The sequence below is a fragment of the Augochlora pura genome, chromosome 7 (assembly GCF_028453695.1).
Source record: "Augochlora pura isolate Apur16 chromosome 7, APUR_v2.2.1, whole genome shotgun sequence".
In the NCBI taxonomy this organism is placed as follows: Eukaryota; Metazoa; Arthropoda; class Insecta; order Hymenoptera; family Halictidae; genus Augochlora; species Augochlora pura.
In genome coordinates, this window is record NC_135778.1 from 10247798 (window position 1) to 10266476 (window position 18679).

The 18679-nt window shown below is 35.1% G+C and overlaps 1 protein-coding gene across 2 annotated transcripts; it reads right to left on the reverse strand.

The window, feature by feature from the left end:
* Positions 1-204: 204 nt before the first annotated feature.
* On the reverse strand, positions 205-12811 carry LOC144472438 (uncharacterized). Of its 2 annotated transcripts, none has more exons than XM_078185533.1 (5): positions 11920-11982; positions 7875-8006; positions 4799-4825; positions 3100-3269; positions 205-1508 (listed from the first exon to the last, which is right to left on the reverse strand). In XM_078185533.1, the coding sequence occupies exons 2-5, from the start codon at positions 7936-7938 to the stop codon at positions 1239-1241; spliced, it is 531 nt and encodes a 176-aa protein (XP_078041659.1). In that variant the 5' UTR covers positions 7939-8006; positions 11920-11982; the 3' UTR covers positions 205-1238. The 2 variants fall into 2 exon arrangements, with proteins under 2 accessions (XP_078041659.1, XP_078041658.1); XM_078185532.1 differs by lacking the exon at positions 7875-8006 and adding an exon at positions 12730-12811 and having other exon boundaries at positions 206-1508; positions 11920-12012.
* Positions 12812-18679: the final 5868 nt, after the last annotated feature.

Genomic DNA, 18679 nt, shown 5'->3' on the forward strand with positions numbered 1-18679 from the left:
GAAGTTTCTATGGTTTCTGTGTAGATGGCGGTCAGCACCATTAAAATTCAAACTTGTTTTGTCTCGATTAATATTTGTAAAATAAACAGCGCGTCGACTATTATTTAAACAATTCATTTAGCAAATTTACAGTACACATACTACATGTTATTACTATCGTTTCACAAACATTATTGATGTGACAAATACTACAGAAGAAATTGCGGTTTAGTTTCATTCAGCGGATCAAAGGACATATATATGGGACAATTAATTAATCATTTATTCTTACTCGATATTATCATTTATACATTTCACTTAGAAAATCTACGTTGTAAAAGTAAATACATCCATCATTAACGCGATAAATACCACAGACAAGATTGTTCTTTAGTTATATTAAAGTTTATGTTTCCATCTTAAAATATCTTACAAACCGATTGTGCAGAGTATGTGTATAGAAATAGCGTAATTTTATACGTTGAGCCAACCAGGCAAGATGAGTTCGGTTGCTTTCAAGAAAGTGACATCGGTACGACAATAGAATGGACTGTTAAATAAGGCACTTATACAAAAGCTACAGTACATAGCAACGTAGAAAAATATCGTTTCTTAGACAATTTGGCAATTTGAAAGTATTGTGCGAACTTCAATAAAAAGTGTAAAGTGTAATATCAACAATTCCAAAAGCTTGATTGATCTGGTCGATCTCGTAAATCGCATGCGCTTTCAAACCTCTTTCCATTGATCATTATACTTAACCCTTTGCGGTCGTATTAAGTTTATACATAGGTGCCATGCTGGTCGGAATCTTTCATTGAACAAACAGTAATACATATTATGCTAGATTAAGTAGGGAGAACAACACTTATTAATTCTTTTTTAATGCTTAGATATATGTAACACAATAACATGTTTTAATTTTATAAAATAATAGTAGAATAATAGTAAAAATAAAGAAGATAAATAAATAATTTTGTAGGCTGAGAATAGACACGTGACCACAAAGGGTTAATAGTTGTAGTCTGCACTATGGTAAGTTTTTAACAAATGCATAGTGGATACAAACGTTTTGCAGTGATTGATAAATAGACTGCACATTTTATAGACCGAAGATATCAATAATTTACTGCAATTTTTATCTTTTCCAAGCTTCTGTCCAGATATTTACATCTGACATTGGTGGGAAGAGGATTGACCGCTCTCGTATACATCCTGATAAAGCCTCTGTGCTGTTCACGAAGAAATAAATAACTTGTTTACAGCTGTGCAGATCCTCGCCACGTAGAGTCAAAGCCACAGGCGGTATCGGAATCTGAATCATTGTTATGCTGCGATCTGGTGGTAGTGACGACTGCGGTAGACGTTGGTCGACGATGTTGACTGGACCGAGACACCTTGCCTTGTAGCAAAGGTGTGCTCGGTTGGCTGGCTGTGTGATCCCGCGATGATCCAAAATCCTGTGCCCTTCGACTCCTCCTCTTCTTGATAGCTGCATACTTTGGCGGTGGCATCATCTTCTGGTCCAACTGAAACAACAGTCAAAGTTATTTTGCTTATATTTATGATAGCTAACTATTAAATTTGATTTCGACTGATAAGAAATTAATAATATTTTTATTCTTATTTAATAGATCATGCATGAAATCTTTATCACTAGTCTGACTCGTTATTATAGTGTAGGGGGTTAATACAATCTATTGGTAATTTTTACGTCTTTTCTTCAAAGTTTCGCCAATCTGGTAAAGGATCAAGTTTTTGGAAAACCTCAATACTTAATTAAAGTCATCAAAAAATATATATTGAAAATGAATTCTTATTTCTTTATGTCAGATTTGACTAAATTAATTTCGTGGGCTATCGTGTCAGCTAATATTAATATTTTTTAACGAAACTTCAAAGACACTTGCTCTGTGATATATAGTATACAATGGTTATTAAAATATCCCCGAGAAGTTTGATAACACTTGCGAAAATTGTTCAATTCGTTGTTAACTTAAACGCTATCCCCTTATCGTACCATTATCTTCACAGTTCCATTAGAATCTCCATTAGAATCTATTTCAATTGCAATAATTTCTTAGACCGAAAGGAAAAGTTTTGTTCATTTTATGTCAACATTTACCTAGATGTTTAAACATTGATTCCAAGAGAACCGAATCTTATTTGAACCTAAGCGAACGAGATAATATTCACATTTGTCAGGTCATCACCAAAAATCTACGTTATGAATCAGATTCATTAAAATATAACAAGGGATGAATGCCGACAGGAAATCAAATATAAAAGAGCCATTTTTTTACCTCTATAGAATAGATACTAGAGGATGTCCCAAGAGGTTATCTGAAGTAACTTTTACCTTTACAAAAATTTTATCTCAGGCGTTGTTAACAAGTTATTAATAAAAAAACAATGATCAATGAAAGCTGAACTCGGCTGACACTAGACGAGTGGACAAATCTTATTAATGTCGATTGGGTCAATCGCCTAGCGCCAAGCGAGCTCGCCTCTCGTTGGTCAGTGTTTTTCGTAAACAACTCGTAAACAAAGCAGCGGATTGCATTTTCGCTAAGGAAAAAATTACTTGAAATGACCTAAGGTACCCCCTATTTCCGATATGTAAGACATTCTTGGGACACCCTGTATAGTCCGTCGGTAGACCAACAGGGAATTCACCGAAGTCGAGTAAAACGAATTCTCTGGCCAAACCTTGAAGTCGCACGTCTTCCGCGAGATCCCCGAGCAATTTAGCTCCCGGTCAGCTTCCCCGGCAGACTGCATCTCGCGAAAGTGCACCGTGCGGCAACCGCGGTCCGATGTAATCATCTCCCGACGTAAAGTAACTATTTTCGATTAAAATCGTGCGACGAAGTATCCTGTTTGGACGAAGGTCGAGGAGGACCCGTGCCCGGTAATTTCCGCGCATCCTTCGGCACCGGGGAAAGCGCGCGCGCGTTAATATTAAAAACGAGTTCGCGTATTCGTCGCATAATCGGCGGAGCCGGGCCGCGTCCAGGGGTTGAATAATTATAGAGGGTCAAAAGCAGTGCGGCCCCTCTCTCTCTCGAAGCGCGCATCTCGCCGGCAATTTCTCGACAGAAAGGGGGTCCGGTCGTGTACCTGCACATTATCCGCCGAGCCCCAGCTCTTGTGTATCTTCTCGTGGTTGTTACTGTTGTTGCTGCTGGCACTGCTGCTAGTCGCCACACCCAGGAACTGGCTGAACGCTTCCGTCGTACGTTTCACGCGCTCGTTCAGCGAGCCAATACGCAGGAAACCAAGATCTTTCTCTGCGTGGTCAATCAATGATAGTGTTAGTATTACACGTTGCTCGCGGTCGCGAACCCTGATGCAGGTCTTTGCTCGAGCTCTGTCGTCAGCGACGATTTCCGGAGATCGAGAATTTACGGAACGGTGGCGAGCTACCTCTTAGTTCGTTACGCAAGAGATTAATGTGTTGCCTTTTGAATTTCACAAAGAAATCCATAATCAAATTAACACTTTGCCGACCGGTAGTCCATTAATCGGTTTTTTCCCCCCGATCTATAGTCTGTGAATCGGTTGTCATTGCAACCAATAATCTGTTATCTATTATTGAGACATAAGTGATAGATTTTACTACTGTAAATTCCAATATTACTATATAATTTTTTAAATATCAGATACTGTTGCGATGATTAAAATAAATAAATATATATTGTATTGATGCTATGAAAATATGAAAATGTTAGTAGATTTAATTATCCTATAATAACAGAAATATCTAAGGCCGAATGACTGGTCGGTAAAGTGTTGACTTCTAACACTTTGATCATAAGAACTCTTTTTAAACCTATTATAACTAATGACCACATATTGTTGACACGAGGACAAATCTGATTTCAAACAAAACAGAAAATCAAGATATAATCTTTTTCTCTGAGAAAAATATTTTTGATAATTTAAAAAATCCTCGTCCTTAAAGAACTTAAATGTGTTACATTTTTGAATCATTTTCAACTTCTAACTAAATACGATTGAAATGTTTATATTTTGATATTTCTTAATATGTAAGGAGTTTTATGAAAGCTCATTTAAACATGTCGGTTGCTCGCCAGTGTTCTGGAATATTACATCCATGATCAATGATATTGCACGTTGCGATCTCCGGCAATTTTTGTTTTCTGACTATTAGTTTTGTTAGTTTGAAGGAGATTCATGTATGCGTCTAATCTACGAGGACGGAAGTGATACCAGGGATGTTGAAATATTGAAGACAAATAGACGATTAAAGAGGAGCACAGATGTTTTCGGTATTGTTAATTCCCCGAGATCAATTTAACGTAAACGAAGTAGAAGTCAATGTTACGTCTTAGTATACTTAGAAATATGTACAGTTAATTCCAAGTTAGATGTGGTTTGAATTAAGTTGGATTAGTTCCTAGCTAAATATTAATTAACCTCTATTAAGTATAAATTATTGAATAAAAAATCATGACTGGAAGGACAGTGGAAAATATATTTTACAATCAGAAGGAATAAGGTTTGGCTTAAAGATTTTGCGTTAAGTATAATAAAGTCTTACATAGTATAACCCTAACTGGAATAGAACAGTCTCTTTTAACAATTGAAAAAATACTCGATCATAATTGTTTGGGAAAGGTATCCATTCGATTCCAGTTGCACAGAATACCTGCAGTCAATCGAGGAACTCTAGAATCCCCAATCGCCGGCGGGAAGACGACTTTCCCGCTGCGATATACTAACTCTACCGAGCATGCATATTTAAATGTACAGCTTCATTATCATTAGCGAACGCTTCATGCGAATTACTTCTTACCTGCATGCTTTTTCCTTGCTTTTATTTCTGAAATAAAATAAAACATCATTTGAGACTGTCTCGCTGGATCCGCAGCGCGCGGACGTCACAGGAGATAATCGTAAGATTCGCTTAGATTCGTCAATGTTAAGATGAAAACGGATTAGTCATTCTGGTTAGGTTACTGTATTGTTAGAGCGGTTCTTGTTGCGTTGTATCGCAAGCGCCGCTTTCGGTTAACACGTTCAGCGCCGAGTTGTTTTTAGCTGAATGTTCATTCTGTTGAATTGGTACATTAAAAATTGATGATAAACTTATTATGTCCCATTTTTTTTTTGGGTGGAGATTAATTCTTTAGATCTAAACTTGTCCTGAAATATCTTTCTAGCGCGTTGAATGAACATCCGCGTGTACCACCACTGATACACGTAGCACGGAACGTGTTAATAACAGGTAGAATAGTTTTTGTGATCAGCGCTGAGCAGCATAAAGATCGAATTCCTGCAGCCCTTATAATTATTTAGATAGAGTAGTTTGTTGATAGACTGTGAACCTTTCTGCAGATTCTTCTGTTCTGACGTTATTGTTACAGAATTGCAACGAGAGAACAGTTTCTTTCGACGAGTATAAAATTCTCCATGATTATAACTTATGAATTTGTAAGTGCATCAAGATGCACGGTTTGTTTGTTTAAAAGTTAACTTGACAAATGGTAATGCGACTTTTAATGCTGCTCAACGGATGCTGATCGAATCATTGATACAATAAACAATTATTAGGCATCGATCTATTCGCAGATCAGGAACACGTTAGGTTCGTCATCGCGGACGAATAGAGTTCAATCAGGGTTGTTAATCTGGTTAAAAAAAAAGAGGTTGTTTGTTATCAGATCGAACGACCGAGAAATTCGAGTCTTCAACGAGAGTCGACTGCTCGAGAAAAGTGATGCACACATCCGTGTAGAATTATGCTCCGTTTGTATGAAATAAGTATACATAGATAGGATGTGGTCGGGCGTGTTAATCGAGGTTTCCGATAGAAGCTCGTTCCATGGATTGAACCATGGCAAATCATTAGGGATCAGTGGATGTGGTCGGTGCTGATTATGCGTTTCTCATGCTCACGTGTACATGCTTTATTATCGTGTAACATTGGTAACAGAGAGAACACTAAGAATTATTGGATGGCGATGCGAAATAATTTCTACATTCCAGTTTCAACTTCTTGATATTATTCCGATTTTATTAATCGCGCGTCGAAAAGCGCATTATCTCATAGAAGGCAGAATTTAGAAAATTTACAGCAGCGAATATTCGAATATTCTTCGTCAGTTTCTTAAATTCTGGATTCTTATTTTAATTATAAAATCAACTTTCGCGTTCACATTTTATACCTTATATTCTATTTCTTTCGTATTTTATTCAGCTGTTTATCAAATTCAATGAAAACATTTCACAGTTTAAGAGAAACAAATTTTATTATTCCAATTAATAATTCGACATGCTAAATAACCCATCAGTACATACTCTGCAAAACATATGAACCACTTTGTATGAACCATTGAGCTTACAGTTAAATATATCGTAATCAAATGTCCATCATAATCATAACATTCTCATAATATCAGAAAGCAAATAAAAATGCCCAATACGATCAGAGAATATTTGGACAATTGTAAAGAAACAGCGAAAGAAACTAAATTGTTTAAAAAAATCATATAGTAACGTAATAAATCTAGACTAAGAAAATAATATAATAATTTAAAGAAAAACTATTGCATATACTTGATCTAATACGTAACCCTACAACTGCAATCCCACAAGTGGTCGCTAATTGCTATTAACCAGATGCGAAATTAAATAAAGAAATTAAAAAAAGAGTTTCACAATTTAAGCTTTCAATCTTTACGAGACAAAGTGTGAAAACTACTGATTAAATTGAGATTGTTATACAGTGAATAATAAATCGAGAAGAATGATAGTTCGCATCGCCGGCTAAGGGTTAGCTCACATCATCTACGGTGCTAGGGGGCTAAAGTCTCTATGTACTACTGCCACTTCGAGTCCATAAAATTTGCTCAGAACGTTTATTCGAATCAAAGAAGAATCTTTTTTTTTTTCTCGTATGTCTCGTAGCCGTGTTCAAGTTGCAACGACAGTTATAAACTCCACGTTCGAACGAACAGTCTTTGCTTTCTTCTTGTAAATATATATACTTTGATATATATATATACTTTGACGCGATCACAAAGAACGTCACAAGAGCACTGGTTCGTGAAATTTAGTGTTGATCAAGCGATTACGAGTACAAGAAGTACACAAATTCCCTTTGGAACTTCGGGAATAAACGGGTCCAATCGTGCGTGAATCGATAGGAATAAATAACGGGTTTGTTGCGGACGGATTTTGCAAGCTTTTGTTTCTAGAGACCATATTTTCGACAACCAACGAACAAAGGATACTTTAATACTATAACGAATAATTTTAGTAAGCAACGAGAACTGTTCGTATCCAAAATGCACATACGTTCATACGTTAATTTGTTAAAGTATTTAAAAATGTTGAAATCCTTGCATTCATGATTCAATCGTATGTATATTATTCTAAATGAATTATTGTGCAAACTTTTCGTTGTAAACACCCAAGCATTCTTACAATTTATCAAGACTCTAGTACACTTACTTTAAAACATTTCCACTAATTGTCGCTTAAAAATGATTAACAAAAAAGAAATCCCAGACTTTAATAAAATTGTCTCAAACCCTTCTAATACGCGATTCCACGTCCGTTCTCCGCGGAAGTAAACTTCGCTAAAGAACGAAGTTTCGTTGAAAAATCCGCCATAATTAGTGCAACAACCCGACAGCAAAATGGCCGCCGCGGAACGCGAGGATGGACCCGCGGATTCTCCATGGAATACTCACGTCAGCGTCGACGAAAGTGACAGTCATACGTTACGTTTTTAAGGTGCGGCTACTTTAATCTTGCGACACAAGCGCTTTACTACTTTAGCAGAGGTGTGCTTCTGAACTTGCCTGTGCGTAGCGGCAGCAGTAATCCCTACAACAAAAGAATACTTCCAGAGGCCCGATACTCACCAGAGAGAACAGAAGAGGACAGAGATGGGGGAACCATTTTATCCATTTCACCACCCGTAACCATAATCCATCCTCACTATGTAATATCAACCATGATTCGTCGTTCCACACCTCGGACACCTTGCTCGCTACCTATCAAGGAGGATTAAGCTCGCCGGTGCATGCTGACGCGCATTCAGAGGATCTAGCTTTACGATGATCCGGGTCACGAGATCTTGTGAGAAATTGGAACGATCGGAACGAGTTGTTGGAAGATTAAATGATAGGTGGGGGGTAGTAAGACAAGACTTTTGATCTCTGTGACGAATTACAGTATCACAAGCTTCCGATTAATTTCTAACGTTTTTTCTTCAACGATTCATCTCTATTTTCTTCATCTCTACGTTTAATCATTGGGGAAAGATTCTACGAGCTCATGAATTACAAAGTATTATTTTTGCAATCTGCAATATGATGAATCGTTGTACAACTCTCCAACATAGTTTGGTCTGACTAGAATTAACTTTTACATTTTTAGTGATATTGAAACGAAAAGCTAACGAAATATCATATTTATATATATAATAATAGAAATCGAAATAATAAAAATAAATAAAGAAATATGTGGACTGTTATTACGTACTACGAGGAGTAAAATCAATATATTATGTTATTAGTTAATCAATTTTGTTATAATTTGGTGTATAAATAATAATAAAAAGTTTATTGCAAAATCTTACACGCGTCCCTTGATTTCAACAAATTTCTCTTATAAGGAATGAGGGTACGAATACTTATGGGACTGACTGTATGATAGAAAATCACTGTAATTTGCTAAATAAAAATATCACCCATCTCTTTGAAAAGTAAAGGAGCTATACTTTGTTGCAAATAAAAGCAACGAATATAAATTCTATTTGACTGAGAAATGCTCCAATTATGGGGCTTGGGTTCGTATTTGACAAGATAGCGCAGAAGGAAAGTGAGAAAAATGGGATAGGCAAAGGACACAGCAAGCGTACATCGCCGAGACGGACGACCGGAACATGCACGCGAGCGAAAGAGAGCCGACAGTGAAAATAAGCGAACAAGATGGAGGCCGAACCAGAGCCAAGCGCATGAAAGCGGTGCAAACTGCGGTATATCTGGGATCGTAACTTATAATTGCTTTATCGTGCTGATTTAGCATCGATTCTACACGACCACTCGGCTTCTATACCGATCTAATTTATCGAGTCGATTGTTGCGCACTCTTTCTGCCGACCGGTATTTAATTAAGCGAGAATATCTTCTTTAATGCGCTATCAACGATTCGAAATCATACAAGTCGGAAGCGTTTTCTAGATTGGGAAGATTATTTGCATCGATGATCAGTCTTATTTGATACACCTGAATTTATTATCGAAGGAGTTAACAAAGTTCTTTCCTAACTACACTCGCGTCGGTATTTATATTGGCGTCTTTAAGTTTTAGGCATTTTTATAAAACTTTGTCGTGTATCTTTTTTCTGTTTTAAATTTACCGTTTGTTGTTTCCCCTACATTGACAACGCACCATTATCGAAGGGAAAGCCGCACTGTTAATATTACTCTAGATTTTTCAATTGAAAGGGTACTTTTTGAATTGACTTGCCATTGGAAAGTAAGTTGACATGTATTAAATTTATCTTTTTATTAAAATATTAAATTTGTAGTTAGTTGTTTGTATGTTTTCTTATCTAAAAAAAATGAAAATGATATATTTTTTATTGCAGTAGGCAATTGCTTACAAAATGCTGAAAATTAGAGAATCGAGTGCAACAGAACGAATACAAAACAATCGTCCTGGAAATGGTGAATCTTTGAACAAAATAGTTATAGTCTTCAGCATTTCAAGAAAAGGTGTAAAAAAGATATTTCAAAAAATAAGTATTACTGAAAGACCGGAAGATTTAAGTAGAACTGGAAGAAGAAGGAGGACAACTATTCATCAAGACAGACAAATAGTTTCAGAAGTTAAAAGAAAATCCATTTCTTAGTGCCAGGGAATTGAAGGAAAATTTATGTTTGCCCATTAGAATTATGCAAATGAAATCTCGTATGAATGAAGGCAATTTTCATGGCCCGATATCGCGAAGGAGGTCATATATTTCGAAAGTTAATGCTGCGAAGCGTTTAAGATTTGCTCAGGAATATTATAGAAAGCTAATTTTGTTCTAAAAAATAGTTACTTGGAGTAATTAATCGAAATGAAGACAAGTGAAAGAAGATAATATTTATGGAGAAAAGTAGAAGATGCGTTCAAACCGGTGAAACATGAAGACTGCTCCATTATGATATGGGGCTGTTTTAATAATGATCGAATTGTTAATTTAGCAAAAATTAAAGAGCTCTAAGTATATTAAATCATTGCAGGTGAATTTGTTTCCTGTGATGCATTTGAAAAATTAGGTCATTGGTTTCTTCAGCAAGACGACTCAAAGTATGCTTCAAGGGTTGCAAAAAAATTGTTGTATGGAAACAACTATAACTGAAAGATACACAAAATCAAAATTTGTAAAAGCAGTGAAGGAAAAATGAAATTAATGAAACTCCACAATGCTGAACAAAATTAGAAGTATGCCAAGTCGTCTTTTAAAAATAAAAAGAGCCAAAAGACATTGAACTTCATACTAAAAAGATTACAAAATAATATAAGATGTACATTAAATTTCAATGTCAACATACTTTCCGCCTTCACTTATATTAAACATTTTGCTTCTTGACATAATTTTGTACTTCTATAGAAATTAATTTGCATTTGCTTTTCGTTAAACTTAAAGTTAAATTTATAATAGAACCTTACATGCGAACATAAATACCAACGCGAGTGTATTTAATAGAAATGTTGGTTGCGTTGTCATTAAAAAGTAATGCTATAAAACTTTAACGACCCATGCAGTATACGAACTTTTATGCTGTAATTTTGTCTGCTCTTGCAATAATAATTTCAGATTTTATATTCAGAATACAGAGAACATAGAAAAAGAAATCAAAACTCGTCTTGACATTTTACGAAAAGAAAATATATTATTTCGGAAAATATACGATTGAAGGAGGCGAGTTTCATTTGACGAGATCATGCGGGAACACGCTTTCCCCGGCTCGAATGTTCGCCTTTTAACGTTACACAACTATAATTGTGAGCGTTCGGCGACAAAGCTATTGTTCGGTCGTTTAAATACACGTCCCTAGCCCGCCGCGTTTTTCTCAGGCCCGCGATTAATGTGAAAATTAATGGAACGACGCGATCGCGCCAACGATAACGGGGAGACAATGATTCTCTTCTGTAACTTCTCCCTACTGTTGAACGGAGTGGAGATATTATAAATACAGCGACCAAGTGTAATTTGCTCTCCGATCAAATTGCGAAAACGTTGAGAAACTTTTACGGCGATTATTTACGGTTCTTTCTCGTGTAAACAGTTTGACAGCTGCTCGATTGATAAAATCGCTGAACTGCGACTACTTATGCACTTGCTATTTATAACAATTATCCAACAGGAAGTAAAATCAAATCTTGTTTACACAGAAGTTATTAGGACGCGTTCCCAATTACAGAGAATATCATTTAACCCTTAATTTACCGAGAAACAAAAGCGATCTTAAACCTGCCGCTTTATAAAAATGATAAAATTGAATTTATTTAAATCCTCCGCGATTTTTATCGACATATATATTTGTAGATAGAAATTTATGCTATCATTTATCGTGACAGTAAATTTATAATTTTATAAATTTAGTGTTAAGGTTTAGTTCCTAAGAATTTGTTTGCAAAACTTGCGTACATCTGCAGTTTATCAATAAATAGCATGTACTAAATATAAAAATATAATATTGAGGATACATGTCGATAAATTATTGATCGGAAAATAAATTGGTAAATTGAAATAATAACCTGGAAGAATTATGGTTTCATTTTGAATGGACCTAGAATTTTTAATGAAATGGGACTGGCTTAATAAAATTTGAACTGGGTCCCAAGAAGGTGGCGCGTCTATTACTTCAGATTAAAATCGTAGTTGAAATTAGGATGGTATAGTACTTACTGCGGAAGGTGTCCTGACTGACGGCGGCCTCTTGTGAGACCAGATATTGTCTCGCTTTCTTTCCACTGTAGTCACGAATGTCCTGATTTGCACCTACACAGTTACATGGTAGAATACATATGCAGTGAAACTAATACTACAAACTTTTGTTCTGAGACCTATTTCCAAGAACAACATGTAATACTAATAAAATTCTCTTTATTTAAAAAAAAATTAAATTCTTTATTTGACATAAAGAGAATTTTATTAGCATATATATCAAAATTATTGTAACTCCGGGAAATGAGGGGTTCCTCAGGTAATTTGGAGTAACTTTTTTCTCAACGAAAATGCAATTCGCGGCCTCGTTTACGCTCCGCGTCGCGATGGAAGCAGGGGGCTACCCTCAGGCGAATTTTCTGAATTTTTTATTAATTTAAAAAATGTCAAAAATATTATTAATAAGAAACTCATCCATTTAGTTGTAAATCCACGACATGCTCGAAAATAGTCCTATAAAATATATGTTGATGTGAATAAGATAGCTATTAATTGGCAAAAAGAATTTTTGTAAATATTAAACGTAAAAAAGCAATTAATTTATTAATGACTCAGTAATTTCTCGAAACATTTGTGCTCGAAAAATTATTCCACATTTCTGATTCTATCAGTTAATATCATTAACAAATAAAATAGCAAAATAGCCAACGAGGTGCTTAATGATGTAATTGGTAAAAAGATTCGTTCAAAAACACATGTAACTACACATTCGACTTTGCCAATAATTATTATTAATTTACACACCAGTTCTAAATTAAATCTTTGACTCACCGTATACTTGGACTAGAAGGTTGAATACGTTCTCGTGATCGAACTGCATCGCAATGTGCAACGGTGTGTATCCCTGCAACATTCAATAGTTAGTTAGATTTATGTTTTAATTATTCTGCAGTAAAAGAACATTATAGAGACATCAACATATCTATAGGTATAAGCAGAGTTGAGCGTTATTCGAATTGTTCCGAATAAATATTTATCTGAAATAATTGAATGAATTCTTTTTAGTTAAATATTTATCTTAACTAATTATTCGAAATAATGTGGTTTAGTCGAATATTCCATTCGAATAACAATTATTCATTGATTCGCATTATTCTAACTATTTATTCGAATAATTCTGTATTTTCTATTCCAGAAAATTATATGAATCCTGGAATTAACGACCACTTCCTTTTCATTTGAAGGAAGATTATTTAATTATGCATTAATCGATCCAAAAGCAACAAACTCTTTGATGCAACAATTAAAATTAAAATTATTGTAATACAAATAATTAAATACTAAATAATTAAATAGTAAAAATTAAAATTATTGTACTAAAATTAAAATAGAAGAAATAAATGAATTAAGAAACTATGGAAAAATACTGTGTTCTATAATTTTTATTCAAATCGATTATATTCCGAATTATTTCCAGTACAAATAAATTCTTATTCGAACAATAAATAACTTCATATTCAGAACAATTTTTATTCGAATAAATTGTTAACTAGATAAATTGTTATTTGATTGAATATTTATTCGATAATGTCGAGTAAAAATTTCTTTCGTTAATCTTCATCTCTTACCCATCGTCCGAATAAAATTTTGTCCAATTTTGCATATAAAGAACCCTTCAAATAATCGTTTTGAGACTAGTAAAGTAAATAATCTTGAAGCCCAGTTCTCACAATCGTTAAAAGAAGAAATCGAATTCTATTTAACTCTTGATTCTTGCAATTAACGTAGAAACTATACAGTTTGTATAAAGATCCGCAATCTACATGTAACAAAATGCGCACCGTTCTTATCTAAGTAATTAAACATCCAAATAATCGTATGAAATAGAAACTATATTACAGAATAATCAGCCGAATAATTATCCGTTTTCCCGAACGAAACAGAAAACAGCATAAAAATTCACGCGATACGAAGCAGCTTAAAAAGCCGATTTGCATAAAGGTTCACAGTCTAATTATTACTAACCGCAGATCGGGATTCGCTCCCTTCTCGTTCCCACGCGGCCCGAATCAACAATAACGGCTTCGATCGTAACATAAGGAGCTCTCTAAACAACGCTCACGGAAAAAAGGCGCCGCACCGCGCAAATACATCATCCGATCGGCGTCTTATCGTGTCTTCGCTCTCTCGGTTTTTCTGTTTCACGAAAGAGACCGGCGGAAGGCTCGCGGGGATACGAGAGGGAGCGAAGGAGAAAGAAAAAGGAAAAAAAGCGTCGCGTCGTAGCGGTCCCCGCGGGGACAATGAGGAATTAATGCCGACCCATTATGAATATCACTCGGAGCGTGCGAATTCGCGTTTCCGCGACAACAATATTATCGCTGGGGGACCGAGTGTGTGCGTGCTCGGGCAAGATTGAAACGCGATCCCGCAAAAACGAACCTCGCGTGCGATAGATCGACAAGCGTATGAACTTTCCGACTTTCATCCGGCTATTGCGCGCGGATCCCGGCGACGAGGAACTCGGCGTTACCGATTTTCACCGGCATTTTTTCCGGCATCGGCGCACAGTGGTCCGGTTCGAAGAATTCAGTGACATTTAACGAAGAAGTCAACTTCACCGAATTGACAATTGTTCAATTTGTATTGTTTTACAATGAAATGAAGAAATTAATGAAATTGAATGAATATTTTAGTTACTATTATATTTTTACTATTATATTATATTCCGACTGACGGAATTCCTCACTTTCTTCGAGATGTGCTACTTGTTGCATTTTATATCTTCGCTCAGCTTTTTTTTATTACGAAGATTATTCTTTTCTAATAAGAAATCATATATTTGTTTAGTCATTATTAACGATAATACATAAAGAAAGTAACACTGATTGCTACATGAGAAATTTAAAAAATTCTCTGTATTTGACAGTGGATAATTTTTGAATTACAACAGTCTTCGTGTTCTAACAGGAAAGAATATTTTCTATACAAGTTGCTTTAACACGTTCACGCCGGCGCGGCCCACCGGTGACCCGCACTAAACTGTCCTATCACCTTTCTAATTATACTTGCTGTCAGAAATTTGTGGTCAGGATGAAAAAACGGCACGAGTTACAAAACTTGCACAATAAGATCTCACTGTACTGCAGAGCAACAAACAACGCGTAGGCAGGTCTGAACAGGCAATAACTACGCGCCGCCAGATGAAGCGCGATATTGATTTCAGCGCCGCCTCATAGCAAAACAAATGAAAATCGGCCCCGGCGTGAATGTGTTAAATATCTGTGAAAAGATCGTGTTCCTATAGAAACCAATTTGGAAGTTACAATTGTTTAAATATGATCGCGTCATGCGTCGCTCACGGGCGCGTTCTGTCACGGATATTCTATAGAATGTGTTCCATAAAACGTTACACGTATGAAATATAAATGGGAAATACATGATAGTAAAAAATAGTTTGTGTAACTACATTTAAACAATTTTTTAAAAATCGAAAATAGCAATAGGAATTTACTGAAATTTATAGTATGTAGTAAATAAGTACTATTGATACAATGTATAGTATGTAAGTAATATTTTTTAATTATTCTTAATCTAAATTTCATTACATCATCTCTAATGTTTCAAAAGATATAACAACTGATCAGAAATTAAATGAATTCCTGCTTTTCATAATTTTGTCTACAATCATGTTTCCATCAAACACCGTTGCTACAAAAACTGTTTTGTATTTGTTTCATTAGTTTTTGTCAAAAATGAATGCAATATACAATTTATTCACTAGCTATTTGCAATGAAACGTTACGAAATATAAAGTAAAATTAAAATGTACTTGACATGGAAACATGTGACTCGTGATTTTTTGTCAATCCTTATTTTTCACATTCATGGGGTTTCATCAACCTTCAAAATATTAATATCAAAAGGTTTGCCGGATATTTGAAGAACTGTTAGAAAGATAACCATCAAATATCATCCCCTAATTTTTCTCTTTATACCACGCATAGAGTGAAAAAGTATTACTTAGATATCGTATAAAAATATGCTCTACATAGAAATTAGAACAGATTGACATTCATGCGAACAAAATTGATTTCCAGCCAATAAGTCATTCTTAATAATCATTCACGATTAACAATAAACGTGAGCATGAAAAACATTCGCTTATATGTAAATAATCGATTGAAGCACGTTATTTAAGTCCATCGTCGACGAACAGACGCCGTCCGTCCAACAAAGTGAATGTAAATTAACAAGCTTAATTTGCCGAGCACACTACCCGATTATATAAATGTGCGAAAATAACCGATTACAAGAACGTTAATAATCCACCATATTTTACAGCGGCACGTTTCCGGGATCTATCGGAAGATACCGCATATGGAGTCGCCGTAGACACCGTGCGTCCCCGATCAACGAAATTATTCAGGAAGATTCGGATCTTAATACCGAGCTGCTGAATTATTAATTATTATAGGCGTTACATATTGGGCAGTCGATCGAGCCCGGCCATGATACGACATAGAGGGTATAATAGTATCTCGGTAAGAGCTCGAGGATCGCAGGCAGATGTTTCATGGCGGTGGAAAAGCGGACGCCTCTCTCACCTGTCGCCCTCTGCATGATACTAATTGCGAGATAACGTCACTCGAATATTCCGCTCGCTGCTACACAATTTCTCGAACGCACCGTCGATTTCTGGAATGAAAGTAGATATCTCACGCCGCTACTGATTAACGTTGAACGTATCTCTCACTCCCGGTGCGTGGAGAACGTCTTTTATTAACGGCCGGTGGATGTAGCTTGCGGTGGCCGGGTCGAAAGTGACCTGGTAAATTTTCTTCTCGACAAGCTAATTTTCACTTCGGGCTTTTTTAAATGAATAGTTAAAATAAGTGGCAAGGTTGATGTACTTATTATTGTGCGACAATGTTTTACTGCGGTATTTTTTTAATAATAAGATTAATATTTAAATATTTAATTAATTTTTATATATAATCTGTATGTTCGTATGAAAGAGAATTAGAAGCTTCAAAAACAAAAAGAAAAACTCGAATGAATGAAGTTTTAAAAAGTTTACAACGTTCTTAATTTAAAACAGCTTCGAACTAAAGACAATAAATATTATCTAATTAAATATTTATTAAATGTATGTATTTAGTTACTACACAGTGTAAACACCAGTAAAGGGTTTATTCATATATGAAATGTAATAAATAAAAATATTGTACATTACTGCTCTCAGGATTTATTTATGGAATCGATTTGATTTTTGAATATTTTCTCATGTGGTATTAGGTTTTGAAAGTAATAAATTTTAACCATTATCTGGAACACATAATTCTTTAATAAAATACTTAAACCGATTTTCTGATAAATTATGATAAACGATAAATTAACTCGGAGCTTGATACCGCAGTAATTAATATGAAAATATAGTATAGCAAACTGATATGGTATGAGAGAAAAGATAAATAATAACAGCAGGTGCGATAATTTTCTACAAGAATGGAAAAACGGCAGGTGGAACAATTTTCTGGAAGAATAAGGAGCCAAATAATAATAACTGGCGTGTTTTACTGGTAAAAGTCGCAGCGTATCGCCCATTCATTTCAAGAACAAGCGTAGGACAAGCCGAAATGCTCCGTCGCCGGCGTATCCACCGTAAAGAAGGATTAAACCACTCGTCCCTGCCTCCTGCGACAATGTAATCCCTCATCGCGCTCTAATAACACGCTCTTTGTCCGTATATAACACCGGTAGTCGCTATAAGACGCTCGACATGCAATTATGATGCAAACGACAAGGATATAGCGACTCTTGACCTTTGTACTGCTGTTAATGCCGTCCGAGACCCGATAACACAATATATTTTATTTTACCCCTTGCACTACAATAAGAATCAGACTCGTAGTGAAGATTTTATGCAAGATCTATTGAATATGAATATTATTAATTTCTTCTACATCGAATCAAAAATAAATTCTTCTGTTATCAGAGTATAGAAACAAAGGTAAATAAAGACAATGCAGGAAACAACAATTGTCTGGTCTTATGAGGAAAATTATTAAGTGCGAATAAGTGCTAATCGTTACAGCATGAAAGGAACGATGGTGATAAGGGTTAAAAATAGACTCTTCGATAGAAAATAATGTCTAATGCACGAAAAGCTCCAACGAGTATTGTTACTATTCAAAAAATAATAATTACACCTGACATTTAAGTAAAAGAACGTAATTTTAACCAGGTTAAAATTCTTTCAATATTAAGATCATTTAAATAATGAAAGCAAAACTAGGAAATTAAAATTTATTATGAAAAATATTATTTCAACCTCTTTGTATTCTGCAAATCTTGGTAACATTCGGGTTGCTCAATGTATTATAATAAAAATAAAACGATCACAAAGGTAAGCTTGTAAGAAGAACCTCTAAAAATATGTTTTGTAAAACTGATGAATAAGGTTAAGAGTAATTATAAATGTTGTCAATCGCGTGGTTGTAAAAATTGTCCTAAGGTTGACTGAAAATTATAGTCACAATGTATAATCTAGCAGAGGCATTTCAGTGGAATAATTAAAATGGTGATCAGTGTATTTCGAAAGTTACTTTGCATAATTTGATTCCGAATAAATGGCACCAACGTTGAAGTACTTTTTTAAATAATTAAAAGCCTTTCCAAATAGCTTTCTTAAATGCTGTAAATAATCATAGTTGTCATAAACGTTGTGATGTCAGAGCGACAACCAAGCCACGTGTTGCTTCATAGTCAGAGCAGAGTC